This window comes from Colossoma macropomum, unplaced genomic scaffold, assembly GCF_904425465.1.
Source record: "Colossoma macropomum unplaced genomic scaffold, Colossoma_macropomum, whole genome shotgun sequence".
Taxonomy (NCBI): domain Eukaryota; kingdom Metazoa; phylum Chordata; class Actinopteri; order Characiformes; family Serrasalmidae; genus Colossoma; species Colossoma macropomum.
This window is the reverse complement of record NW_023494800.1, coordinates 37,360,097-37,387,431: the sequence shown is the minus strand read 5'-3', so window position 1 is coordinate 37,387,431 and position 27,335 is coordinate 37,360,097. Positions and strand designations below refer to the sequence as shown.

The 27,335-nt window shown below is 40.5% G+C and overlaps 1 protein-coding gene across 5 annotated transcripts in view; it reads right to left on the bottom strand.

Annotated features, from left to right (window-relative positions):
* znf462 (zinc finger protein 462) overlaps positions 1-27,335 on the bottom strand; it is a 94,720-nt gene that overhangs the window by 26,498 nt on the left and 40,887 nt on the right. For 3 of the 5 annotated variants that reach the window (XM_036588249.1, XM_036588250.1, XM_036588251.1), the window contains exons 2-5: positions 20,151-20,404; positions 14,481-19,852; positions 12,557-12,694; positions 1,081-1,460 (exon numbers count right to left, since the gene is read on the bottom strand). In XM_036588249.1, coding sequence (XP_036444142.1) covers positions 1,081-1,460; positions 12,557-12,694; positions 14,481-19,852; positions 20,151-20,373 — 6,113 coding nt within the window. In that variant the 5' untranslated portion in view covers positions 20,374-20,404. The remainder of the gene's footprint in view (positions 1-1,080; positions 1,461-12,556; positions 12,695-14,480; positions 19,853-20,150; positions 20,405-27,335) is intronic. The other 2 variants (XM_036588252.1, XM_036588253.1) reach the window with 2 other exon arrangements.

Sequence of the window (27,335 nt, the reverse complement as noted above, 5' to 3'; positions counted from 1 at the left end):
AATGCTAGCATCGCTAACGCTAATGACTGATATCTAGTGGAGTCTAGCAGAGCAACACCCCACACTCTTTCAGTCACTCAGGGAACAATCACATTTACACCACATACTCGATCAGCCTAGACAGGTCTGCGGTCTGAAGTCGCTTCTGTAGTTTTAATGCTGGCACTATGAGGCTAATGTAGCTAACAGGTAATGGAAGCTTATGTACACCAATTAGCAATAGAGTTGTGTAATCTCAGTAGACTTGCTTGCGTGGTTTCTGACATGCTATTATCAACAAACATGGACTCAATAATTCATAGTGGGTTAAATTAACTTAAAGTAGAAACTGATTATATTAGATACTGAATAATTTATAGTTGATACTGAATAATTTGTGGAAGACACTGAATAATTCTTTGTAATTACTAAATAATTAATAGCAGCTACTTACTAATTAATTGAGGTTACTATAGTAAATAATAAATAATTTGTTGTAAATACTGAACAATTCATAGTAGTTACTGAACGATTCAAAGTAGATACTGAATAATTCATAATAGTTACTGAATAATTCATAGTAGATATTGAATAATTCATAGTAAATACTGAATCATTTATAGTAAATACTGAATAACCCAAACTGAATAAGTCATAGCAGTTACTGAATAATTTGTAGTAGACACTGAGTAATTCATAGTACATACTAAATAATTCATAGTAGATACCCAATAATTTACAGTAATTACTGAATAATGTATAGTAGATACTGACTAATTCATAGTAGATGCTGAATAATTCATAGTAGATATTCAATAATTTACATTAGTTACTGATTAATTTACAGTAGATACTGAATAATAAGCCTGCAAGTTCAAGCGACTTTTAAGGAGTTAATCAGGTCAAACTGCCAAACTGTCCTCTGTCTACTCTTTCTCTCAGTGTCTCTCTCTCAGTCTCTCTCTCTCTCTCTCTCTCTCTCTCTCTCTTGCTCTCTCTGTCTCAGTGTCTCTCTCTCTTGCTCTCTCTCTCTCATTGTCTCTCTCTCTCTCTCTCTCAGTGTCTCTCTCAGTGTCTCTCTCTGTGTTCAGCTGTGCTTACTTGTGTCTGAATGGTGATTGGAACTGGCAGTACTGGCAGCTGTATTTGTCCTCCCTGTTGATCAGGGCCATGGCTGAATGGCTCCTCTCGTGCGAGCGCAGGCCCTGCATGGACATGAACACGCGGTCACACAGACTGCAGGGGTGTCCCGGGACCACCCGCGCCTTCTCCTGCTCCAGACCCGCCGCTGTCAAGTCCACGGTCGCCATGGCTACCGGCCCACCCTCTTCCATTTCGGCTACAGGGGCGACAGCAGCAACCCCGTCCACCGGCACCGAGCTTGTGTCCGTAGCGACGGCATCAACGTCGACCACTTCCTCTACGCTGCCGTTGGCGACGCCATCCACAGCAATGGCAACGGGCATCTCCACCACTTCCTGCTGAGAGAGGAAACAGTCAAATTTACATCTGCGGAGTTATAATGATTAAATAATTTAGTAGTAATACAGACGGCCTATACAGCACCAGCCAAGGCTGTGGCCGACTGTGTTTACTGTATTTTAGACTTAGAGAACTTAAAACAAAAAGGAAAAAACAGAAATAAAAAATACAGTAGATTATTAATGTAATGATCTATTCTTCTCATTTTTCTTCTTTTTATTGTTATTATTATTATTACTTTGTACTTAAAAGAAAGGAAAAGACTGAGGACAAATTTGGCTTGACAAAGTGAGTTAATAATGCTTCAAATGTTATCATAGCAACAGTCTAGCCACACCTTAGCAATCACCTGGAATAACATAGCAATAGACTAGCAACACCTTAGCAACCACCTGGAATAACATAGCGACCTTAGCAATCACCTGGAATAACAAAGCAATGCCTAGCAACACCTTAGCAACCACCTGGAATAACATAGCAACCTTAGCAACCACCTGGAATAACACAGCAGTGCCTAGCAACAGCTTAGCAATCACCTGGAATAACAAGGCAATGCCTAGCAACACCTTAGCAACCACCTGGAATAACATAGCAACCTTAGCAACCACCTGGAATAACACAGCAGTGCCTAGCAACACCTTAGCAACCACCTGGAATAACATAGCAACCTTAGCAACCACCTGGAATAACATAGCGACCTTAGCAATCACCTGGAATAACACAGCAGTGCCTAGCAACACTTTAGCAACCACCTGGAATAACATAGCAACCTTAGCAACCACCTGAAATAACACAGCAGTGCCTAGCAACACCTTAGCAATCACCTGGAAATACAAAGCAATGCCTAGCAACACCTTAGCAATCACCTGGAAATACAAAGCAATGGCCTAGCCACACCTTAGCAACCACCTGGAATAACATAGCAATAGATAGCAACACCTTAGCAACAACATGGAATAACACAGCGACCTTAGCAGCCACCTAGGAAACAGCGACGGCATAGTAACACTTTAGCAAATACTTAGAACAACATACAGACGACATAACAATACCTTAGCAAACACCTATCAACCAGCAGGCAATGTCCAATTAGCTGTCCACAATCAGCAATCCACAGTGTTCTGCAGCTGCTTTAACTTCTGAAGTGTTATTATCTGACTTTGTCAACTACCTACAAGTTAGTTCACAAAATCATTATTGTTGTTATTGTTATTGTTATTTACTTAAATATTAACTAACAAAAAAATAATCTTAAATCTTAATCTTAAATAAAGAATCTAGTAAACTATTTCTCTCTGCCTTAGAAACAAACTTAAAACACTTCATCATAACCCTTTGGATCAAAATGCCATTAAGATTATAAACAATGAACATTCAATCAAACGTCTGTCACTGAATAGAGTGTATAAAACTAATCTCCCTGAGAGTGAATGGACTGAAATAATGACCCAGTCTGTGTTTTCCTTCGGACCAACTGTTCTGCAGGTGCGTGAGGAGTCTGCGTCCGAGCTTTCTGCTGTTTATTCCGGGTTTAAGCTCTCAGTATTTGTGTCAGTGGTGGAAATCTCAGTGACTCTCCACAGTGATTCAGTTCAAATTACAAATGGCTCTTTTTTCTGAATATTTTCACTCCATCTAATACTGTTTTTACAACACTGTAAAGCAACCTTGGGTTTGTGAAAGGCGTTAAATAAGTCTAATTTTAATAATATAATAATAATATTATTATTATGTAGCATTATTAATATTCTAACTGCTAAATAACCTTGTAATTCAGAGGATCCAGTGATATTCAGTGTGAAAATGTGTGAGCTTTGGAGCGTTTTAGAGGCCGTTTACACCCTGCGTTGACGTGTGTTTCATGTCTGGTTTGTATCATGTATCTGGATAAACTCTTCATTTTACGATTTTCATTAAAAATGCATCCCCAGTTTGACCAGATAAGATCTGGAGAATGTGTTGTATATGGTTCTATATAGCACCAAAAAGGGTTCTTCTGTTGTTACAAGCTCAACATTGTAACAATAGCAGAACCCTTTTTGATGCTATGTAGAACCATAGACAACACATTCTCCATCAATCAGAAGAACATTCCCCAAGCAGAGAACCATTTAAGCATGCAAATGGTTCAGGGTTCTATATACAACAGGGGTCGGCAACATGTGCCTCCTTTACTGCCCTGTTGCTCCACAGCTGAATCAGATTTGTAGGTAAAAATAAAATAATCCTCCTTTACAGTAAAATAAAGCTCTGCTGATCGTTCAACACAGTTTAACACTAAATGATCTTAAACTCTGGAGTTAATGTAGAACTGCTAATTCACCCTTTAACCCTGAAGATCAGCGCAGACTGCTGGTCACCATAGCAACACAGACAACAGTCTCGCCTAGCTAGTAGCTAACGAAACAGCAAAGAGAGAGATTTAAGATGAATATTGATGATTTGGAGACGAATGGACTAATTTGCATTTATAAACACTAAAAAGTTGCAACGCTGAAGTCAGTTTCTCATTCGCCAGATTCTTGTGTGAATTTTCCCGTTCCACCTTAAATGGTGCAACGGTTAGCTACATAGTTAGCTACATTTTGGTGCCTCAGGCACCGTTTAAGGTGGAACAGGTGGCGAATGAGAAGCCGACTTTAGCTTCACAAAAAGTCAAACATTAAGAGACATTTTACAAGAAATTATTCTACTTTTGTGGAAAAGTTTCCTGCTGGAGATGTGAGAAAAGCAGCTACAGCTGAGCTAAAGCTTAAAGCAGAGCAAAGTAAGTCTGTGTTTTTGATTATATTATATTTTTAGCCTATATTAGAACATCAGCACATACTGAGACATGTTTACAAGATGGTAAAATGTTATTTCAATGAAATGTTGTGGCTCCCAAGGAGGTTTGATTTCCCGATCGGAACGGATGCGTCCAGAGGATGTTTACTGGCTGTTCATGCGGTTGAGTAAAATCCAAATGTGATCTGATCACCAAAAACACATTTTACAGCAGGGAGTAAACAGGCCCTCAGTTCACCTCCAGACGCAACGGTGATACATTTCAAAAACGCTGTTCATTTTTCCCCACAGTGAAAACCTGCTTAGACCCAGAGTTCCTAACATGGGCATGACACTGAGATCTATAAGAGAAGAGAACGTAAGACAGATTATTGTTCTGTTAACTTACTTTTAGGGGTTCAATGGATTCAAAATATTAAGGCTGCCAGATACTACTGTTTTTTTTAAATATATGTTTTTGTTTTTACTCAATTTTCTCACAAATTTAGTCAATGCTAATTCCACCTGCTAGCTAGGACTCCCCCATCACATGATGCTACCAAGCTCGGAGGGTGATGGCTAGCACATGCTTCCAATGGGACAGACAAACCTCCGACAAACATTCAACAGCTCAACACTCTTGGAGGTGATCGCTAACTGCCAATCCAGCGTTGGCACCACATTAATGAAGGAGAGAGAGGGAGGACCATCTCACCCACCCAGAGAGAGAGATGCCAGTTATGCTCTTGAACTCCTGCCAACGGATGGGTTTGTCATCGCCAGGGATTAAACATAAATATTATTCTGATCAATTATAACTGACTGTAACAGTTTTTCACATGCTAACGTTTACTGTTATTTGTGAAGTCCTTGTGTGGACCGTAAAAGCAGCGCCCCGTGTGAGGCCTGGTGGTCATTAAGGCCTTTGGTGTTATGGTCAAGGCTGTGTTTGATTACAGGGATAAACAGCCTTTGGAGGCCTCTTAACCACCGCCTGGACATCCCTCATTCTTAATTTGGAAACGGACGCAGGAACGAGTGTTGCTGGCCTTTTCGCTGCCCACAAGAAATGCAGTGAGTGGACCTGACCCTGCACTTCAGCCTGCCATAAATAACACACACACACATTTACACTCGCGCATTCACACAGTCCACCAAAATGACCAGCCCTGCACAGTCAGCTCATTCGGACAGAGTGACAGGAGGGGGAAAAAACGCAGTGGAGGAGGAGGAGGGGTGACGAGAGCGCACATACACAGCAGTGGGCTAAAGTCAGAGACCACCCCTCACTCATTTAATTTCCAGTCAGAATTATAGAGACGATCAGGTAGAAGATAATCGGAAGAGAAAGTCAAAATACTTTCCAAAACTGGAGCTCAAAACATGATTAAAAGAGCCAATATAGCAATCAGGGATTGAAAAAAATTAGATTGTAAAAATATATCAAATGCTAATAATAATACTAATAATAATAGTAATAACAATAGTAAATTTAATAGTAAAAACCTACCAGAATAGAATAAACTGTTAAGACTGCATAAATAAAATAACGTGTCATGCTTTCCAGCTCTCAACCGGACTCTCACTATCTTACGGACTTCAATTCCCAAGGTGCATCAGTCAGTCACATGACCTAGCCATCCAATCATCAGTCAGTCAGCAGATCACAGTCAGTTCTAACTGATGTCACCTGTTTGCTCTTGTATATATACCTGTCTGTGTGTCTCTCTCATTGTGATGTATTGCCTGTTTACTAGTGTGTTCTGAGCCTTTTGTCTGTAGTTTGGTCTCTTGTTATGACCCTGTTTTGTCCACGATTGTCGATTCTTGGATTTGCCCCTTTGCCCTGTTCCTGTTTAACTGTTCTTGTTTTTGGCCTGGTCAGGTGTTACCCCACTGTTTCCTATCTTTCTCCTTTTAATAAACCTTATGGTTTATTTTACTTAGCGAGTGTCTGGTTCATCAACCCATCATTACATTATTAAAAAACAGATCAAATAAGAACAAAATAAATAAAAAAACATAGTTAGTAATATGAATAAATGTTATAGGATAATGTTGAAATGGAATAGGTAAAGTGACTGGCACTGTCTTATTGTACCTTTGTGTTACCTTTGGTATTCATGTTGATAATTATTGACTGTAGCCATTATTTCTGATGTTTCTTGCTTAAATTGTTGTTTTTTTATTTTTAATAATATGTAGCAACTGTCATTGTGCTGCATTGCAATCCTTTGTTATCAATATTATCATGCATTATCATGCATCTGTATCTTATTTGATTGCTATAACAAACAAGACTGAAGAAAAAAAGGGAAATGTAAAACAATAGCTAAAATATACCAAAATGAAATTAAAAGTTAAGTAAAATCAGATGAAAGTGTCGGGCTGAGTGGAGGCGGTCAGAGACTACATTTTGACTGGAAATGAAATATGAAGGATGGTCTCTGTCTTCACTGTATTCACAGTAAAAAATGTGTAAAATTACAGTAATTTACTGGCAGCAATTTCTCCACTATTGTTTATTTCTACTGTACAGTTCACATTTGCCATATTCTGCACCCACAGCTGTCTAATATAGAAATATAAGACAAAAAATAATGAAAGATGACCTGAGAGGTCTAGTTCACCTCTGATTTGACCTGGAACACACCTGTCCAGACCAGTGCGGCTCTGTTAGACAACTTTGTTAGACACTGTTAAGCTTTAATCAGTTGCTCTAACGGCCCATCTGTGTAATCTGTATAGCTTCAGTAATGGCCAGTTTGTTTAACTGTCTGCAGTAGTGAGCTTTCCTTTGTTTGTTATGTTTGTTTGTTATTTTAAGGCACATTTCCCCACAGTAGTTAACATCTTACAATCGAGACTGTTTATGATACATAAACAGACCTAAGCTGGTTTACTTTGACAAGGTGTCTGGTGTTTGGTCTGGCAGTGTCTGAGTCCACTCTGGCATTCCGTTATGGCCTGACCACAGACCAGGAGTCTACCTCACAAAGCAAGTTCAACACAGACAGGGGTCCAGACTGGGTTTTAACCTCACAAATTCAGGGGCGCATTGATATTGATACTGGTATCGGGCCAGTACAGCACTCATTCAGTCTGACTCATAAAAATGCACCGATACCGGCTGATACCGTGTGAGGTAAGCCAAGTGTGGGCGCAAAGTCACTTTAAACGTTCCGCCTTGGCATTATATTCCAGCCAGGAATACACTGCGATTTTAGCCTGTTTCTATACACAATTAAACACAATCACAACCACAATTGCTTCACCAATAGTGGAGACATGTAGGCTAACAAAATGGAGGCGAAATAGTCAACATCCATATCCATATATGCTGATTTACCTCTGTTTGATGAGGTACAAACATTAATATAGTGATTTTTTTTTTTAAATCAGGCTGTAGAGAGACCGAACTGTCCTACCGTGAACATCAGTGCCTGCTCTTAGCTTCAGTGCTCAGTGTCTCAGCGTGCTGCTCAGTGCTCAGTTATTCTGAGTGAATCAGCTTTATTGATAACGGTCTGTAGACAGAGCGTCTGTAGAGGCTGCGTTTCCCGTAGCAGGTCAGTCAGACGGAGCGTTTCGTACAGTGTGAGTTTAGAAATCGTAGCTTTGTCTGAACACGATGGTCTATTAAACGGACAGTGAGAGTCACCAAAGAACAAGATCTCTAACATCACACAGCGTCTGTCTGGCTTTAGAGGACATTCAGCTACAGCTCAACCAGCCAATCAAACGACTCCAACAAGACGGAAAACTTGAGCTTAAGTTTAAATGGGAATTCCACAATTTTTTAAACCGTCTGCATGATTCAATCATTTAGAGTGGTTTGGTGTGAGATGGTTCAGATGTCTTTACAGTGGTGGTGATAGGAACCAGGGGTCGCCATGACTACAACACAAATATAGACATTTTATTTACTATCCAGAACCACCAGTGAACCTACACGAGTCTTCTGAGTTTATATGGAATGTTGATGATGGAAAATAGTGGAAAACCTGAAATAATAAGTTTTCTTTGGGGACTATTTTGCCTCACAGCGCCCTGCATGTATCCCTCCACCATGAATGGAGTTTAAGTTCTCTAAACTAACATAAAACAGTGTCTCAGTCATCAGGCAGTGAATTCATAACCATTTCATGTAGGAACTTTCTGTGAGGGAGCTTTTAGAGGTGGACGTCTGGTTCCTATCACCACCACTGTGAACAGTTCTGACTCGGTAAGTTTATCTAGAACGGAGCGTTTCACACAAAACCACTCTGAACCGCTCTGAACCACTCTGAACCACTCTGTTTACATCTTACTTTATCATGTAGACCTTTTGAAATGTAAACTTTTAAAGTGATCGATATTTGGACGAGATTAGTTTTACATGAGGCGGCAGGGTGATGTAATTTTTACAATTTTCTTCTTAGTGATAATCCCATGTCAACAAAAACGCTATCATATCCAGCGGACACAGAGTTTCTTACGTATTGAGACACTTGCAGAAGCCTTTACTTCAGTCAAAATATGAATAATGTTCTTTTAGTTCAAATCACAATAAAACATCTTCTCTCCTACCTACAAACTCAAATGCGGCACAGATAGAAAGTTTAGAATCTCCAACATCTCCACTTCGTCCAAGAGAGTCAGAAATTATTCAACAGAATATGAGAAGAGGCGCTTTAAGACGAACACCATGGGAATTCCAGGAAGGTTAGGGGGTTAACCCCACTGCATCCCATTCATTTCCGTGGTTGGTCTCGCCGCTGCCCCCTAGTGTGCGGCAGCTGAGCCTCGCTTGGCTTTTCTGTTACGGGACGAAGCGCTAAATCCTCAGGGCCGAGTCAGAACCCGCACTGGAATACTAATAGCTTAGCCGCTGCCCTGAAAGCCAAGCTGTCTTCCTGTCCGGGCTGCAGACCAGCACTACCTCACTTGTTTTCTCTTAAGGGGGGCTGACAGAGTGTCTGCTGAGATTGGGCGGGGGTCCTTCTAAACCAAACTGGAGGACTGTGAATGGTGTAAATCGCAGGCCTCTGGTGAGAGGAGGCTGTGGGTCAATAAGGAGAAGCCTAAGCTCCCCCAACACACACACACACACACACACACAGACACACACACACACACATACACACAAAGAAAAGTCTAGTCTGGCCTGTTTGTGGGGGGAAAAAGTGCAGTTGAGAAATCCATTACGCTTCACACAAAGGCAATCAGGCCACAGCACTGGCTCAGAGTAGCGCAATGATTAAAACAACTGCATTCAGAGTTGGTGTAAAAATAATAGAGGCTGTAATTCAAGGTGATGGAGACGGCAGCTTCCTCTTTTCAACCACTGATTAATAAAAATGCTCAGTGAAAAGCCATCGCAGCTCGTTCTGATCTCAGGCGCTGACCGTTTCCATCTCTGGTATCCTTTCACACGTCAAAAAAGCTTACAGGAATGAATCGGGGAGAAACAATTCCATTGATTCACACTTGCAAAACATAAACAGGACCCACAGGAAGGACAAGGCCACAGAGTCTGAAAATTGAAACCACTTCCCTGTGAGTTCAAGGTTTTTTCCTTGTAATCGTCCAGCAGACGTGCCCGCGCTCGCGTTCACACGCGCAAACTAGCACAACTGATGTAATATCACGCTCTCTCTATATCCTCTGTCCTTTTGTAACACCCTGGAGGACTCGCTCTTAATTGAACGTGCAGCTGAATCGCAGCCGTTTAACCATCCAAATAAGAGCAAGAGACACTCGAGGAGGGGGGCAGAGCGTGGCAGAGCTGAAACGGCCTCCAAATGGGCTTTATGACATACTGCTGTTGCAATAAAGCAGGAAAAGAGAGCACCCCGGGGAACGGAAAGCTTCGGGCCGGATCGGGAAACGCTGGCGCTCTCCACCGACTGTTGCTGCTGATGGATGCAGGTGCTTATGTACAGAACATAAAGGCCTGTGTAGCAGGAAATAACAGTGGAGCACCTGTGTGCAGCATGAAAGAAAGAGAACATTTTAAAATAATGGAGAAAATAGTTTCAGTTTTAAATCTTTTGGACCTGCACCTACAGTGAGAGAGGCGGCACAAGAGTGCGGCAGACCCCAGCAACTATTTACTAAAAAAGTGTTCTTACAAGAACAATAAAACAATAATTTGATAGACGTTAGATGCAGAAAGACTATTTTAATAAATATGTTACACATTTTGGGTCCGTTCCAGCTTCTGGTGGGTCTTAACCCTTTATTGCATGATGTTGCCTCAGGGCAACAAACTCATTTTCCGCACTTTACAATGACATGATACATGTTTACTGATCATGAAAGGGTTAATACTGAAGGGAGGAGTTTGAACAAACCAATAAAAAGTCTGTATTTGGTCACTTTAGAATCTTTTGGATATTTTGAGATATTTTAAACCTTTTTTTGGAAAGGTGCAGCTTTTGGACAACACACGTTACTGCACCACACAACTTCCCTCAGAAGAAAAACAATTTTTCAGCAATTTAAAAATATGATTCACATCTATTAGAGTGTAAAATTAATTTACATTCACTACCATATAAACAAATATAAACAAATATAAACAATACTGTATGTTTGTTGCCTAAAAGCAACATTGTGGAGTGGGTTTAGCCAGTCAGTGCAGTCATTATATACTTTTTCCATGTAGAATTATGTTTTATTTAGAACAATTTGGGGGTTTTATTTATTTAGGAAATGGAAAAGGAAATTTTATCATTTTTCGAATTTAAAGAAGGGTAGCCTTTTCATTTTCATTCTAAATATTTACACACAAAAATATATTTCTTGATACTCTGTCATTTTTTTTTTTCATTTTTACATTTTTTTCGAGGCAACATACCCCAAAAAGATGCATTCACACATTATTATTTTTTTTGTCTTTGTTTTTATTTTAATAATGAGGTCCATTTTATGCAAAAAAGTGAATGAGACGTTTTGAATGCAAAGTGAATTTTGTAAACATTCCTCTCATGATGATGCAATAGAGGGTTACAAAATCTTTAGGCTGCCTGTTCTTTTTTACACTGTGTGGCGCGAATAGTCCATTATTTACTTTATCACAAAATAGTATGATAAAAACGCAATAAAAGGTTAATAATTTACACAAATTCACCCATGATTTGTGCTCCCCATTTCAGCGTCTAAATTACCCCAAATTAAATGCCCATCATCAAATTAGCAACTGTTTTAGCAACTAATTTTATTCAACTCAAAAAATGACACTGATTGAAAGAATTGTCCATTTATAAAAGTATTTATTTAGGTTGAATAAAACTAAAAATTTACTGATTAACACATGAAGTCATATTTTTAGGTTGAACTGAGTCATTTTTTACAGTTTAATAGGAACTTACAGAATTAGCCAACACTGGAATTGATTTTTTGCTCAAGACGTAAAATTGTCACCTGCACCAAAATGTCACAGCATCTTATGTTTGATGCAGCATTTTTTTTATTTTTTATTGATGCATTAAAATGTCTAGTTTGGCCCATTAAAGGCAAATAATGTTGTTTATATTGCAAGTAGGCTAACAGAAAGTGCTGGAAATTTGCTAGCTAATGTGTCATTGACCTCACACAGTGTGAGCATCAGATTTAGAAAAAGACCAAAAACTCAGCCGTCGGACACAATTATTCATGTTCATCTGTAATATGTATTTATTACGGAACTATTTAATTATGTAACATCAAATAAACATAATTCAGAAATAATTATGTGATGTAAATTGATTGTATAGCAGCCATTTTTTTTCCAATTTTCTGCATAATCCAGTGTGTGAGATGTAATCAGAGAGATTCAGAGTGGTTTGGTGTGAAATGGTTCAGATGTCTTTACAGTGGTGGTGATAGGAACCAGGGGTCGCCATGACTACAACACAAATATAGACATTTTATTTACTATCCAGAACCACCAGTGAACCTACACGAGTCTTCTGAGTTTATATGGAATGATGATGGAAAATAGTGGAAAATCTGAAATAATACCATCTTAGAACTATCATAAATAGCGTCTCAGACTTCAGGCAACATATTTGGAACCATTAAGTGTAATATCCTTATGTGAGGGAGGCTGTGTTTGGGCCGTCTGATTCCCATCACCACCACTGCGAACAATGCGGACCTCTCTGGAATGACTATGTTTACAGCTTAACCATTTAATTATAACATAATTTTGAAAATTCCTCTTGGAATTCCCCTTTAAGCTGAAATTTGGATTAAACTAAGACTATACAGATGTAAAGTTAGAAACTTTACTCACTCTAAGGAACTATGGCTCTGTTTGAAATATAGACCAGGAAGTATAATGTCTATAACTATAGGATTGTGTTACCTTCACGTGGCCCTCTTTGACTTCCCCATACTGAACGTGTTTCCTCAGATGGTTGCAGATGGCTCGCAGGGTTGGGTGCATCTCCACGCAGAAGTTGCATCTGTAGCCAATAGGAGCCTTATCAGCTTGGCCATCCATCTGAAGAACAAATGAAGAAACAACATAGCACACTTGGAACAAAGCTAACCGGAGAACACCATCACCCCATTTCTGCTACCACTGACATCTAATGGGTGTAAATTAGTTTTCAAAGCAAATGAAGACAGGAGCAATACAGTCGCTTCAACGTTACTCATAATTGGGTCATCAGAAACCTTTGATAACTAATGAATGCTGAATGCAAGATGCAATCACTGTGATAGTCCACTTAACCGCTCTGCGAATGACATAAATGCCAGAGCATTTAGAGGAAGCTATTATAATTAAATTGTACATTTCATTTGATTAGCCTTGCCCATAGCCCCCTTTCTGTTCTGGAATGTGTCTGTTAAGGGTGAATTTAAAGGCGCCATGACTGTGTTGTTTTGTGAAATATCAAGATTCTGTTTCTTTCATACGTCACGTACACATTGGTTCTGCTTCACCCTGAACTGCCAGGTCCGGTGAAGGTTGACACAATGTAAAACCTGCAAAAAACATTATCATCTTGCGCTACTTTTTCATTATTAACTGACCAATGGCTTCAGTTTCCTTTCTTAAAGAAAAAATGGTCTTTTCTTTAATGTCATTTCCAACAAACATTTTATTCATCTTGAAAACCTGTGTACCAAAATCTGATATATGTATACGTATATGTACATACATATCTAATTTTTTTTAACAACTCACAATTATTTGAGCTGACTGCAGTTGGTAGTTAATTAAATGTTTCTTAATAACACCTTTAGAGGGCAGAGGTGAGTAATGTTATTTTATTTGTGTTTATTCATGTATTTTGTGTTTGTTTATTTGGGTTTATGTTTATTTGTTAACACATCAAGCAGTTAGTAATGTTTGTTTATTTCATGTATGTTAACACCCTTAGAGAGCAGCAGTGAGTAACGTTTGTTTACTTGTTAATACCACCTTTAGAGGGCAGCGATGAGTAATGATTGTTTATTTGATGTTTGTTAATGACGCCTTTAGAGGGCAGTGGTGAATAATAATTGTTTATTTGATGTTTGTTAATGACGCCTTTAGAGGGCAGCAGTGAGTACCGTTTGTTTATTTGATGTTTGTTAATGACGCCTTTAGAGGGCAGCGATGAGTAATGATTGTTTATTTGATGTTTGTTAATGACGCCTTTAGAGGGCAGCAGTGAGTACCGTTTGTTTATTTGATGTTTGTTAATGACGCCTTTAGAGGGCAGCGGTGCGTAGTGTTTGTTTATTTGATGTTTGTTAATACCACCTTTAGAGGGCAGCAGTGAGTGACATTTGTTTATTTGATGTTTGTTAATGACACCTTTAGAGGGCAGCAGTGAGTGACATTTGTTTATTTGATGTTTGTTAATAACGCCTTTAAAGGGCAGCGGTGAGTGACGTTTGTTTAATTGATGTTTGTTAATAACACCTTTAGAGGGTGGTGGTGAGTGAAGTTTGTTTATTTGATGTTTGCTAACAACATCTTTAGAGGGTGGCAATGAGCAACATTTGTTTGATGTTTATTAATGACGTCTTTAGAGGGCCACAGTGAGTAATGTGTGTTTATTTGAGCCTGAGCTGTGTCTGTCATCATTTAGGAGGTGCTAAGGATCGACAAATAGGACGCAAGACGGCTAATTTACTTTTGGTGTGTACATCAATGTATAAAAAAAGGCAATTACTTTGTTAATCACAATTATCTATATGGCTATTAATCAGCTAAAATGTAATGATCATGACAGGCTCACTTGTGATATCTTTGGATATATGAAAATCAACCGTCCTTTTTACATACAGCTCACCTTGTTTTCTGGTTTTGGCTCGGTTGGCTCTGTGGTCTTCTGCTTGCTCTGAAGCTGCTTCCTCCTCTCCTGCCGCGTCGCTCTCTTCTCAAACTCTTCATTGTGGTCTGTCAGATGGGTGCTCAGTTCAGGAAGGGTCAGGAATTTGATTTCACAGTGAGCACACTGGTAGAGCTCAGTGTCATCTTCCACTGGACTCTGTATGGTGACAAAGTCCCGCTTTAGCTCCTTGCCATGGTAGTTGTTGTAATGATTTACAAGCAGGTCTGCATTGCTAAATGACAGTTTGAAGCACTTCAGACACTTGAATGGCAACCATTCAACATCGTTCTCCTGTTCAGTTTCCGATTTCACTTCCACTAGCTCGACGTCCTCTGTGACAGTTGATTTCTCCGGCTCCCTGGCGTAAATCACAGTGAAGTAACGCCCAAGCTTGCTGGAGTGCTGTCTTTTAGGAAAAACACCTGGGTGACGCTTGATGTAGTGTGAGACAATGCTTTTCCTGCTGAATGCTTGAAAGGAGCACAGTGAGCACTTCCTTCGGTCCACTGCTTCCCTTAGCTCATCACTCATCGCTGGTCCATCTTCTTCAGAGGCCAGGGGCACCATTACTTTACTTGGCTTCTCTCCCACAGTCTTAGATGCAGCTAGGCAGTGAGTGTAGTAGGCGTCAATGTCGTGACGTTTCTGGTAGTGAGCTGCCAGGCCTTTGCGGATGGGATTGGTGTAGGAGCAGAGAGCACATTTAAAGACGTTGTTTTTGCCCTCTGGCTGAGCTCGTACATTGTTGTGCTTGATGCGGTAGTGTCGAGCAATACCTTTCCTGGTGGAGCAGAAGTACTTGCAAAGCTGACATTTGAATATGGCATGCTTCTCTCCTTTTGCGAACTCTGAGAGAGTGAGGTCGAAGTCGCAGACCTCAGAGACTTCCGTCACATTGGTAGCACTGCATTCAGCAACAGAGTCCTCTTTGTTCGCCAGAGACTGGATGTTCGTTGCCATGAACATGTCTGATGCTGACTGGTTGTGATATTTCTCATAATGTATCTTCAGTTTTTCGAGTGTCCCATGAGTGTACGGGCACATTTTGCACCTGTAGGCACCATATCCCTGCCTCTGGCTTTTGGATCGCTCGTCTCCTTCGGTCACCAAGTCTTTCACCTGCTCTACATCGTCAGCAAAGTCTTCAGCGGTGACTTTGATCAGAGGATGCCGTTTCTGGTAATGCGTAAGAACCCCGTGGATGCGGGAGTTCACGTACGGACAGTGTCTGCACTTGTAAACCGAAGTGGGGTTGATGTCTGTTTCCTGTGCAAAGTCTGCAGCCTTCACTTTCATGCCTGGATGTTTTTTGCCATAGTGCGTCAAAAGACCATGAAGACTGTTGTACTCCGACAGACACACAGTGCACTGGTAGGGATTGTTGGATATCGAGGAGGTGGTGGAGAACGCAAGGAGGTTCTGACGATCAGGTGCTGACCTGCTAATCTCCACAGTGCCCTCATCAGACTGGTGGCTATTGAATGGGCTGGACATCGAGACATTTCCCTTCACCATCTGGGGCATTAGCTTTTCTGCTGTCTGATTTCCTTTGATGATGTCAAGGAGAACCGACTCATCTCCTTTGATAGCCCATGGATGAACAGCTTGGTAATGGTTGGTAATGTCCCAGATGGAACAAGCCTCAAAGGCACAATCTCTGCATTGGTAATGCTTTGTTTCAGAGTTCCCCATTTGTCTGGAGATGGAAGTATCAGGACCAGCCCACAATTTGCTTGCCATGTATGCGTAATCAACGTTGTGCTCTGGGTGTCGTCTTTGGTAATGCATGAGCAACCCGTTGGGTTCAGCATGGGAATAGATGCACCACTCACAGTGATAACCAGCCTCCAAGATGCCATCTTGATAAGCCCAGTGTAGAATGGTCATGGCCGTGGCCTTCACAGTAGGATGATCCTTCTTCAGATGCTTCTTCAAGGCATACACATAGGGAGATGTGTAGGCACAGTGCCTGCACTTCAAAGACCTAAGGGCTCTAGGTTTTTCTGCGTCAGTTGCTGTGGTTGCAGTGGATGTGGAGCTTCCTGTTTGGTTCATCTGAGCCCTTTCTCTCTGACTGCGAACCACAGCGGTATGCCTTCGAACCAAATCTGCATTTGCCTTTACATCTCTGTGCTTCTTCTGGTAATGGATCAATACGCCTTTTACAGTGCGGTTCCCATAGTCGCAGTGCTGACAGAAAAAGAGCATCTCACTTTCTCCTTTGTCTGCTGCTCCTTTTGGGTGTGAATTGTTTGATCCATCAGTTGAATTGGCGCTGAACTGTTTCATGAACTGTTTAGGAGGTGCAATCTGCAACTCTTCCATAAGCTTCATCAATCCTGGTGTAGGAGGGGCATGCTTGATATACTTTGCCGTTACCTTGATTTCTGGGTGCCGCTTTTGGTAATGGACAAGAACACCAACCACGGAGCGGTTGTTATAAACACAGTGCTTGCAGTAGAATACCTCTTCATCCAGACTTAAGGGCAAAACAGCATTCGAAGACTTCGGGGTACTGGACAGGTTATAAGCTGAGTTGGTTGATGATTGCGCCCTGTCTACTGATATGACGCGCATGGTTTTCTGTATGCGGAAATATGAGGCCTTCTGTTCAGGGTGCTTCTTTTGATAGTGAACCAACACTGAGTGCATGTTGGGGCTTGCAAAGGTGCACATGTCACAATCATAAACTACAACATTGCCATCAAGAGTTTCCCTAAAGGCTTCAGAGTCCACATTCGAGTCAGGTGTCTTGCACAAGCTTTTGAGGGAAGGACTTGATGAAGACCTTGATGTGGAAGTTGTGAAGCTCTTGGGCCCAGAATTCAAGATTTCTCTCAGTGTTTGTGACTCTGCTGTTCCCTTCTGAGGCTGATCAACCACATAGCTTGAGAAAATCATTGCATTGTTGATTTTCACTGAAGGGTGCATTCTTTGGTAATGAGGCATCAAGCTTCTCACATTTGGGCTGGTGTATGAACAGAAACGACACGTGTACACCAAATCTGGCTGGTTAAAGTTGAGAACATTGCTAGCTTCTGGATGGTGATCCATGTAGTGCTGGTGTAAGTCACTGAAGCTGTTGTATTCTATGAAACACTCTAGACAACGGAAGACGGCACTCTGATCCTCAGGATCGAGAATGTATCTAAAGCTAAACTTGATGTAGGGATGCATTCGCTGGTAATGGGTGCTTACACTGCGGGCAGACTTGTTCTGGTACTCACAGTGTTTGCAATAGAAAAGGTTCCCAGGTTCCTCAGTGTAATCAACATTCTCTTGATACGTGCTATCTTGACTGCTTTGATCTTGGACATCTTTAGACTCTCCGGAGGCACTGAAATGGTTGTCCTCATCGTCAGAGACAGTAACCTGGATCGGAATGTTTCTTGAGCTTATTTTGGGCTGCAAGCTACGTTTCCTTTTGCCGACACCACGCTCTGCCTGAGCACCACCAGATTTCCTGATGTACAGATGCTGCGTATTATAGGTGAAGCGTTGACTTTGAATCTCAGAATTCTCTCTTTCCTTTCTCTCATCAACGTGATTTTCGTTTTCATCTTCTTCGTCCTCGATCTCCTCGAGGTTTATTACATCCTCTTGCTGTTGACTCTGACTGATCTTACTTTGAAGGTTGTTTGCAATTTCGTCAATTCTTGTTCGTTTCTTGACGGGTGACAGATCCAGAGGCAGGTCATTGATAGACTTCCTTGCTGTCTTTCCAATAAGGTGCTTTCTGGATGAAAAGCCAAGGATTGACGTTTGAGTTTTTTGCACAAAGTTTAATGAGCTGTATGATTCAGACTCAGAATCCTGCTGCTCATTTGATGAGCCCTCTTGACTTGTGGCTTGAATCTCATCACAGTATGAGTGCTTATGTTGCTGGTGGACACGTAAGCCTTTCAGTGTCGTTGTGGAAAAGTTACAGAGTGCACAATGATGAGAATTTTGCTGTTCTTCTACAGCGGTGGATTTCTTCCCGTTCATTTTAGAGCTGCCGTTCCCACCATTCACTGGTTCTGAGACTTCATTTTGGCCCTCTGGGCTTTCATTGGTTAGGTCCATGGTGTCCCATTCAGAAGAGGAGCCACCATGGCATTGCTTGTGTGTGCTGAGTTTTACAGGACTGGTGCAAAGAAACGGACACTCGTCACACTTGTACAGTGTGGTTTTGCCAGATAAGTGGATATTCTCTATATGGCGAGAGATGCTCCGGCGATGTGTTGTCAAGAAGGAGCAGAAGGGGCACTGGAACCTGTTCAGATGTCTTCTGATTGGAATCCCTTTAGTCTCCAGCAATTTATTATCCTCCTCTGACAGAAGCAGCTTAGCTGAATCCTCAGCTGACAATGGATCAGTGTAATTGGGATCATCCATGTCACAGAGTTCACCATCAGAGCTGCTCCTTGAATCATTCAGAATGCCAGAATCCAAGTCTAATGCTGAGTTGGATATGTCAGACATCGCAAAAGTCGACCTCTCTGACAGTATGGAAGATCCCGTGCTGTTGGGTACTTTCATTGTTAGTTGGGAATACTGAAAATTTGACAGCCCAGATGTGGACTTCATCGATGCAGTCCCTTTCAAAGATGAGATGTTTGTTAAGGATCCTTCATTTCCACTCAGATCATTTGACATTAAGTTGGACGTTGGAGTGCTTCTTGGCGATAAAGGAGAAGCAGATTTGGAGGATCCTGCACTTCCCTCCGCTTTGGGCTGCTGCAGTGAAACCATGATCTTAACCATGTTGCGATGCTTCTTTATCATGTGATCACATAACCTCTGTCTTTGCAAGGTCTGAAAGCCACACCACTCACAGCTGAATCCATCTCTGGTTTGGGGTTTGATCATGGAATCCAGAACATTGCGTTCTGTAAGAACATCTGGAGACTCCTCACACTGTTCTTCTGAAGACAAGGCATCAGAGTCCACATCCAGAGTCCCTTTTTCAGCTTCTGCTTGAACAGGAGAATCTGAATGTCCTAACAAATTGTCTTTGTGATACATCCTCTGATGTTTCAGGATCCTAGCTCTGCGAGGAGACTTGTACGTGCAATACTGACAGGAGTACACCTTTTCTACACCTTCGTGCATCGTAACGTTGAGGGTCGACTGCTTGGAAGCATTGAGTGAACTGCCATCGCTTGGAGAAGCTCCTCCTATGATGCTATGAACCTTCCTAGTGTGCTCCTCAAGGAGGGATTTTGATCTAAAGTAGCGAACACAGAACTTGCACTGGAAAAATGGGTTTGTTGTCTTGGTGGACTGGTTGTATATTGTTTGGTTTGAACTTGACAAGTGCCCCGAGTCTGAGTCAAAGGAATTGAGGCCTGAAACATAAACAGAGAAAAACAACATTTATTTATCCTGCACGCTATTTATTTTCAAACTTGCTCGAGGCAAAAATTGTTCCATGAATCTTTTTATGTGCGTGCCATAAAAAGGCCACATTATGACAAATGTCATCTATTCTGCAACAATTTAATTTGCTATTGCATGCTGCTTAATGACATTGTAAAAATGAAAATAAAGAGCAAAGATGAGGTCATTAAAAACACTTTACAAGCAAAGACTGATTTCATATGTGGCGTGTGACATGCATGAAGCACAGACACCGTTAAGAGGCACCTGCTTCCTTGTGTGGCAACTCATATTCGTTATTCGTGAGGTCCTCCTCATCCTCCTCTGTGTGACTGAGGGAATTTAAGGAATTGGACCTTGACTGTTGCGGTGACCCATCCCCAACCTCCGTGGGCTGCAAGAAGGCAGTGTGGACGTCCTGTATGTGCGCCTTCAGCTCATCATAGGAGTCTGCACGGAAATCACAGCCGTCGCATTGTAGCACCTCCATTGCTAAGGCCTCCCTGGAAAATCAGGGACAGCTGGAGAGGGTGAGAGAGAGAGAGAGAGAGAGAGAGAATAAGAAAGAATTCCAGGAACACTTCCTAAGAATCTTGTATTCACAAAGCTTTTTATGCATAATTGTATGTTGTATGCATAATACCTTATAACGCCTGGCATAAGCCTGTATAATTGCTTGTGAGTAGTTGTAATTGCATGTATAAGACTTTATACATCAAGACTATATAAACTTATAATTTCAGATTCAATATTGTAAGAACACTGTAAACATGAATGCTGTAAAGCACTATAAGAAGGTTCTGATTATGTTAGCTAAAATGAAGATTTTATAAGTAGCATAAATTTAAAAACCTATGTTATCTAAATGGTAACAGATATTACAACCAGACTTCATATGAAGAGTTAATTTGCAAAATCTCCATTTTAACTTTTATAAATCATGTTTTGTTTTGGTGCATTCCAGGTAACATCAGTCAAACTGCAATTGTGTTGTTCTGATTAAGTAAAAAATATAATAAAAAATAAAAATACAACTTAGAAAATTAAATTTTATTAAAAATGTGTTCTTTGTTTCTTATTTTTTGGCTGAAGCAGATAACTCCAATGGTCATTTCATGTTTCAGAGTTAAAGCCGTTTAATGGACACAAGTTTCTTTAAGGTCAACATTTAACACCTTTACCATGAAACAAGCAGGTAAAGATCTGAAAACTGAACCCAAACAGCTGGTAATGATCAATATTAATCACCTATAAGATCAGAGCTCTGAAAATCCTCAGGCTGAGTCTCAGACGCCTCACTGCTCCCTATAGAGTCACTATGAGTTATGAAGTTTAGTCTTTTCCACCCAAATGTTGGTCTTTATCCAGTATGAATCGTCTCTCATGGCTGAATCCAGAGTGGTTCTCTGTGAGACTCACTGAGCTCTGTTTAGATGCACTAGCCATTATTTTAAAGGATATATGTAATTATACCTCTTTAAGAAAAATTATATAAGCAGGTATTTTAAGGTATTATATATTCCATATGAATGCATTTGTAAAGCATTATGGATACAGACATTTTTTTCAGTTTACAGCAAGACAAATTCAAAAGGAACAACATAAAAGCTGGATATCGCACATCAAGAAAACACTTGAATTCTGACAGTATGTGACACAGAAGGAGAACCTTTCATTATTTTTATTTATTTTATTTTTTTTTTGGTGAATGGACGGCCTGTTCCAAGAACAATAGTTGAGGAGGGATTATGGGTTGATTTGTTCCATTTTTTTATTACCTTGGGATAAGCCGCAGCTGGAGAACACCAGTGTGTCTCCGTATTTACATCAGACAATTCGTCAGATTGCATCAAGCCCTTCTGAAAGAAGATTGAGTGAATCCAGAGAGGGATGAAGACTAACTCTGGGCTCTGAGGTTGCCATGCAAACATGAAGGATTATGGGACCATTACTTGGAGGTGGCATAATTATGCCTCGTGCCCTCCCTGAGAGCAGCTGGTGTTAGAACCAATCAATGCCCGGCAACAAAGACCTATTATCAGCCTTACTAAGTTTAATTATGTCCATCTTCTTTTTTTTATGTCTTTTGGATCGATATTTTTTCATTAAAATATGGACGGCTGCCATATTCAGCACAGATTCATATCACCATGACACGAATCTCTGCAGAGATCTCTGCTGGAGGAGTGCGGTGCCTCATATTTTCAATATGTTCAGTATTTTATACAAGAAGGTATTCAAGGATAATAATAGATTGTCATTGTCTATTCATAGGAATTTATCCGCTTCAAGATGCGATTACGTCTTACAGATTACATACGAAATACAAGGTATTATGGATTCATGCAATTATTTTAGAATCATCTACACACCTCAGATTCATTCACACATTTATTAATTTATTTTTGCAGCTTCCTACTGATTAACTGTGATTATAAAAACTCGTGAAATTGCACAGGACTCGCACCAGATGGTTAAAAACATTTGAACAAACTTTTGGACGGTCGTTTAATGACGCTTACTACATATATACAGTCGTGTGCAAAAGTTTGTGCACCTGTGGTTAAATTTCATGTTTCATTGATTTTCTAAGTTAAAGTAACTTAACACATCTTCTGCTGAACATTGGGCACATTTTAATACACAATTACTGTTTATTTGCAGAATTTAACATATTTTAATGTTTTATATTGCATGTTTTATTTTTTGCCTGATGTGTTAAAGATTCTACGTACAACAATTTAGCCTCTTAAATGGCCCACAGGTGGGCCCAAAGTTTTACTACACACTTTTGTAACCTGTAGTTACTAAATAATAATACTTAGTATGTAACAAGCCTGAGATTTTAAGGGGTTAAACAGGTATTAAAACGACCTTCCAAATATTCCTCCACCAAATATTCCTTGATGTTGACGAGGCTGAAGTTGGCTTCCTATTCACATTTTCTCGTTCCACCTTAAATGGTGCAGCTGTTCCATTCTGCACATGAGACAACTGAACGTAACTGCTGCACCATTTAAGGTGGAACGGGAAAATTCAAACAAGAAGCTGGCGAAAAAAAACTTCATGTATGAAACAGGATGAGGAGGCTGCTCTGTTTCTGCTTGACAGGTGGGCAACTTTCACTTATTTTCGCTGTTTCACAGAACCAACAGGACACTTTTGTTTGGTCCTGCTTGCTAGTGTTTGTGACAGCAACTGGTTAGCTTTGCAGTGGCAGTTTGCTAACACACAACCTAGCTAATGTTAGCCACATTACTTGCTAACGTCAATTCATGGTATTTGTACATTGTTTGCGAAGAGTTTTATGGCCACGAAGATCTAAAAGTTTGCTCGCCCAGTGTTGTTCAGCTTGGCAATGTGCTTCCATGAATTTGGTAGGTGGGGCTTCTAAAGGAGCACCCCAGTAGAAGATGTGTTAAACTATTTTCATTTTGAAAATAAACTAAATGTGGCTGTTCAAACATTTGCACACAAATGTATACATTCCTGGAAGAAGTACTACACCAAAGGCATTACACCCTTTGTTTACAGCAACTGCATAAAATTCCTTAAGTACTGGAATCTAACACATTTATGAAAACTATTACTGATAATTACCTCATGCATAAAGTATATATATTGTGAATATTTTAGGGGATTTCTTTTTTTAGCAAGTTAACAAAAGCAGAGGAAATGCTCCTTCAAACTGAGTAAGGGTCATCTTGCAGCTTCTGGGTGGCAAGGACATGGATATTTTGCGTACGCTCAAAAAGAACTAAAGCTCTACACTGCAGGCACTGGTTCTTTTGAAATCTGCATAGTTTTGTGTAATCTGTTAGCCTTGGCAGGATAAAACATCACAGCACAGACTGGAGCTGGTCTCACCCAGAAAGCATAAAAGGCGCCGATGTCAATGAACATTATACTCATTTAGCATTAAGTAGGTGTTCCACGTTTCTGAGGAAGGCCTTGAAATCTGTTAAAACAAACAAAACACTGAATCATTCCCAGTCCAAAATAAACCATAGTCTTACTGTAAGGCAAACTGACTTATGCCCTGGCAGCTCCTCCACTTAGACTGACAAACAGATGTGCAACACAGTCAGGGACACGGATACAAGGATACGAGAGCGTGAGGTCCGAACCGATGCTTTGAACACTCTACGAACAAGGCCGCAGGAAATGCTTGGTTTGGATTGACTGATCAAAACAATGCAATACACTTTTTTTGATCAAAACAAAGTAAACACTTTTTTTGTCACACAAAAACTAATTTGCATTATATTATGCGTTAATGTGCCAGATTTTCGCAATAAAAACAGTAAGGCACTCAAGGTCACGCTTTACAGTGATTTTACTCTGCTTCACATAAAACACAGCCACTTGTAGCTTATTGCTGTAGAACATCACATGACATTTATTGTTGAAAACACATTGTGGACTTTTAACCAAAATTCTTAATTATGTTTAATAAAACAAATGATTGAAAATTCCATTTTGTCCACCTAAACAATCACAAACACCATTTTTTATTAAATCACTAAAAAGTACTGCAGAAAATATGACAATTCTTAATGTTCCACACTGATTTTCAGACTTTGGGACACATTTACTTTAAAAAAATGATGATTTTGTATATATTTAGCTTATTACTGTCTCTGTTAATGCCTTGAGTTTAAATAGATCAGAACATCATGCTTGTAAATATCTAAGCTCTAAATGCGTAATTGCTTTTTAAATAGTTTTACTGTTGGAAGGCAGTTTGAACTAATTCAATAGAGTGTTTCATACAGACCAGCAATCACAGCTGGAAAGAGTATACAAAGATAAAAAAAGGGCTGCAAATATGTAAATATGACTTTAGAGCAAGAACGACACAGTGTGTCAAAAAAGCTCCTACTTTGGCTAACTAGTGGAGTAGCCAAATGTGTTGTGTGAAATTTTGATTGCTTTGAACTGCTTAGTGTAACTGTCAAGTTGCACAGAAATTATGTTGCAGACAACTCAAACTTGCAATTTTGTAGGCAACTTAAAGGTGCAATCTGATTGCTCCTGAACTGCTTACTGCAACTGGGAAGTTGCATGGAAAAGATGTTGCAGGCAACTCAGTTGCAATTTTGATTGCTTTTGAACTGCTTCATGTAAAGGTCAAGCTGCCTAGAAATTATGTTGCAGGCAACTTAGTTGCAATTTTGATTGCTTTTGAACTGCTTCATGTCACTGTCAACTTGCACAAAAGTGATGTTGCAGTCAACTCAAAGGTGCAATCTGATTGCTTTTGAACTGCTCCATGTAACTGTCAAGTTGCACAGAAACGATGTTGCAAGCAACTCAAAGATGCAATTTTCATTGCTTTTTAAATGGTTAATGTAAATGTCAAGTTGCAAAGAAATTATATTGCAGACAACTCAAAGGTGCAATTTTGATTGCTTTTGAACTGCTTCATGTAACTGTCAGGTTGCACAGAAATGATGTTGCAGGCAAGTCAAAGATGCATTTTTCATTGCTTTTGAACTGCATTGTGTAACTGTCAAGTTGCACAGACATGATGTTGCAGTCAACGCAAAGTTGCAAATTTGATTGCTTTTGAACTGTTTCATGTAAATGTTAAATTGTACAGAAATTATGTTGCAGGAAACTCAAAGGTGCAATTTTGCTTTTGAACTGCTTTATGTAACTGTCAAGCTGCAGAGAAATAATGTTGCTGGCAACTCACAACATGCAACTGGTTGCATAAAAGTTTCACCACGTAAAACCAGCCTTGGAATCACCTTTGAGCGTTTCACTCACACAGGTGGCAGAAAAAACAGCACGAGCGAGAATCCTGAATGGTTCAAATTCCTTCCAGGTGAGCACAGAGACACATGAGCTCTCGCACCTACAGCGATCCACCTCCGGCCTCAATGTCCGTTTCAACCTCCGTTCCAAACCAACCCTGCCAGCATCTGAAAGAGGCCTGCTCCTCTGATAGTCTCCGCAGGTCGGGTTACGGCCCTACAAACGGCTCCACCCTGATCTGTTTTGGAACTCGGAACAAAGTTGTGCTCCATGCCAAACTCCCTGACATGCATATCAGGAGAATCTGCTAGAGCCATGGGGCGGGAAAAAGCACTCAACACGCACAAAAAAAGAAGAAGAAGAAGACAAAAATAAAGGAAACAATCACAGAGAGCTGAGAGCGCTGGCTGGCTTCCTTTCGCTCCAGCTCCATCTGCGCCACGCCAGGCTAATGGGGTGAAATCTGTACAGCTTTCATCTGACAGGCACCGAGCCGTGCAGGTCCTTTTGAGCTTCAGGAGCAGCCATTTTAGGTGTTGAAGCTGTGCACAACATGGACCCACACGCTGGATCTTCCTCGTAGACTCTGGAGAGCTGCGGACAGAAAATCTAACTGCCATATGTACAGTACCCAAGTTCTTCTGCATGCGGAACTCAGCAGGACCAAAAAAAAACCTTCACACTTGCCAGCCTGACTTAGCCCTCCTTCATATCTCAGAACAATATCCCTCACGTCTTAAGATTAAAATAAAAAAATACATATTAGAGTCTCTGGGTGGGGTCAGAAGGACACTCGCTTCATCAAAAGCGGGCAGAAAATAAATAATCTTTCTTTTTTTTTTTGGGAACTGCCAGCTAAGCTCCACAAGGGGGTCTAAAAATGCAAAGCATGCCTGAACTTCCTTTTTTTTCAAAGCTCAGAAAACATCTGCAGCCTTGGGGTGAAGAGCAAAGAGAGAGAGAGAGAGAGAGAGAGAGATAGAAGGAGGGAGAAAACAAGTGGACTAGAGGAAGAGATAAAGAGTGAAAGAACGGAGGCAGCTAAAAGAGAGACTGGAGGACAGAGTGGAGGGGCGAGTTAAAGAGTGAAAGAACAAAGCCTGCTAGAACACGGAAGCCAGCGAGAGGAAGAATGGAGGAGGAAGGGAGTGAAGAAAGACAGAGCTAAAGAGTAAGAGAGTGGAGGAAGATGGAAAGAGAGGAGAAGAAGAAGATAAAGAAGAAGAATGTACGTAGAGAGTGAGGAAATAGAGGGAAAAATGGAGGACAAGAGAGAAAAAAACCAAGAGCAAACAAATGGATGAGTGGAGAAATACAGAAAGAAATACAGAGTGACAGAACAGTGCCAGCTAGACTGAAAGAGGGAGAGAGAGATGATACAGTGAAAGAATTGAGCCGGAGAGAGAGAGAGAGAGAGAGAGAGAGAGAGAGAGAGAGAGAGAGAATGAGAGGCAGATAGAGATAAAGATTGAAAAAAAAAACATCTGAAGAGTTAAAGAGCAAGGAAGTGGATGAGTGGAGAAGGAATAGAGGAAGAGAGTGACATAAGTAAAGGACACAAGGAGAAGAATGGAGAATGGAGCATCCAAGAGAAAGTGCAAGAGAGAATGAAAGAGAGAGAGAGATAAAGAGTGAGAAGAGTTACAAGAGTGAAGAAGTGGACGAGTGGAGAAAGAATGGAGGAGGAGAGTG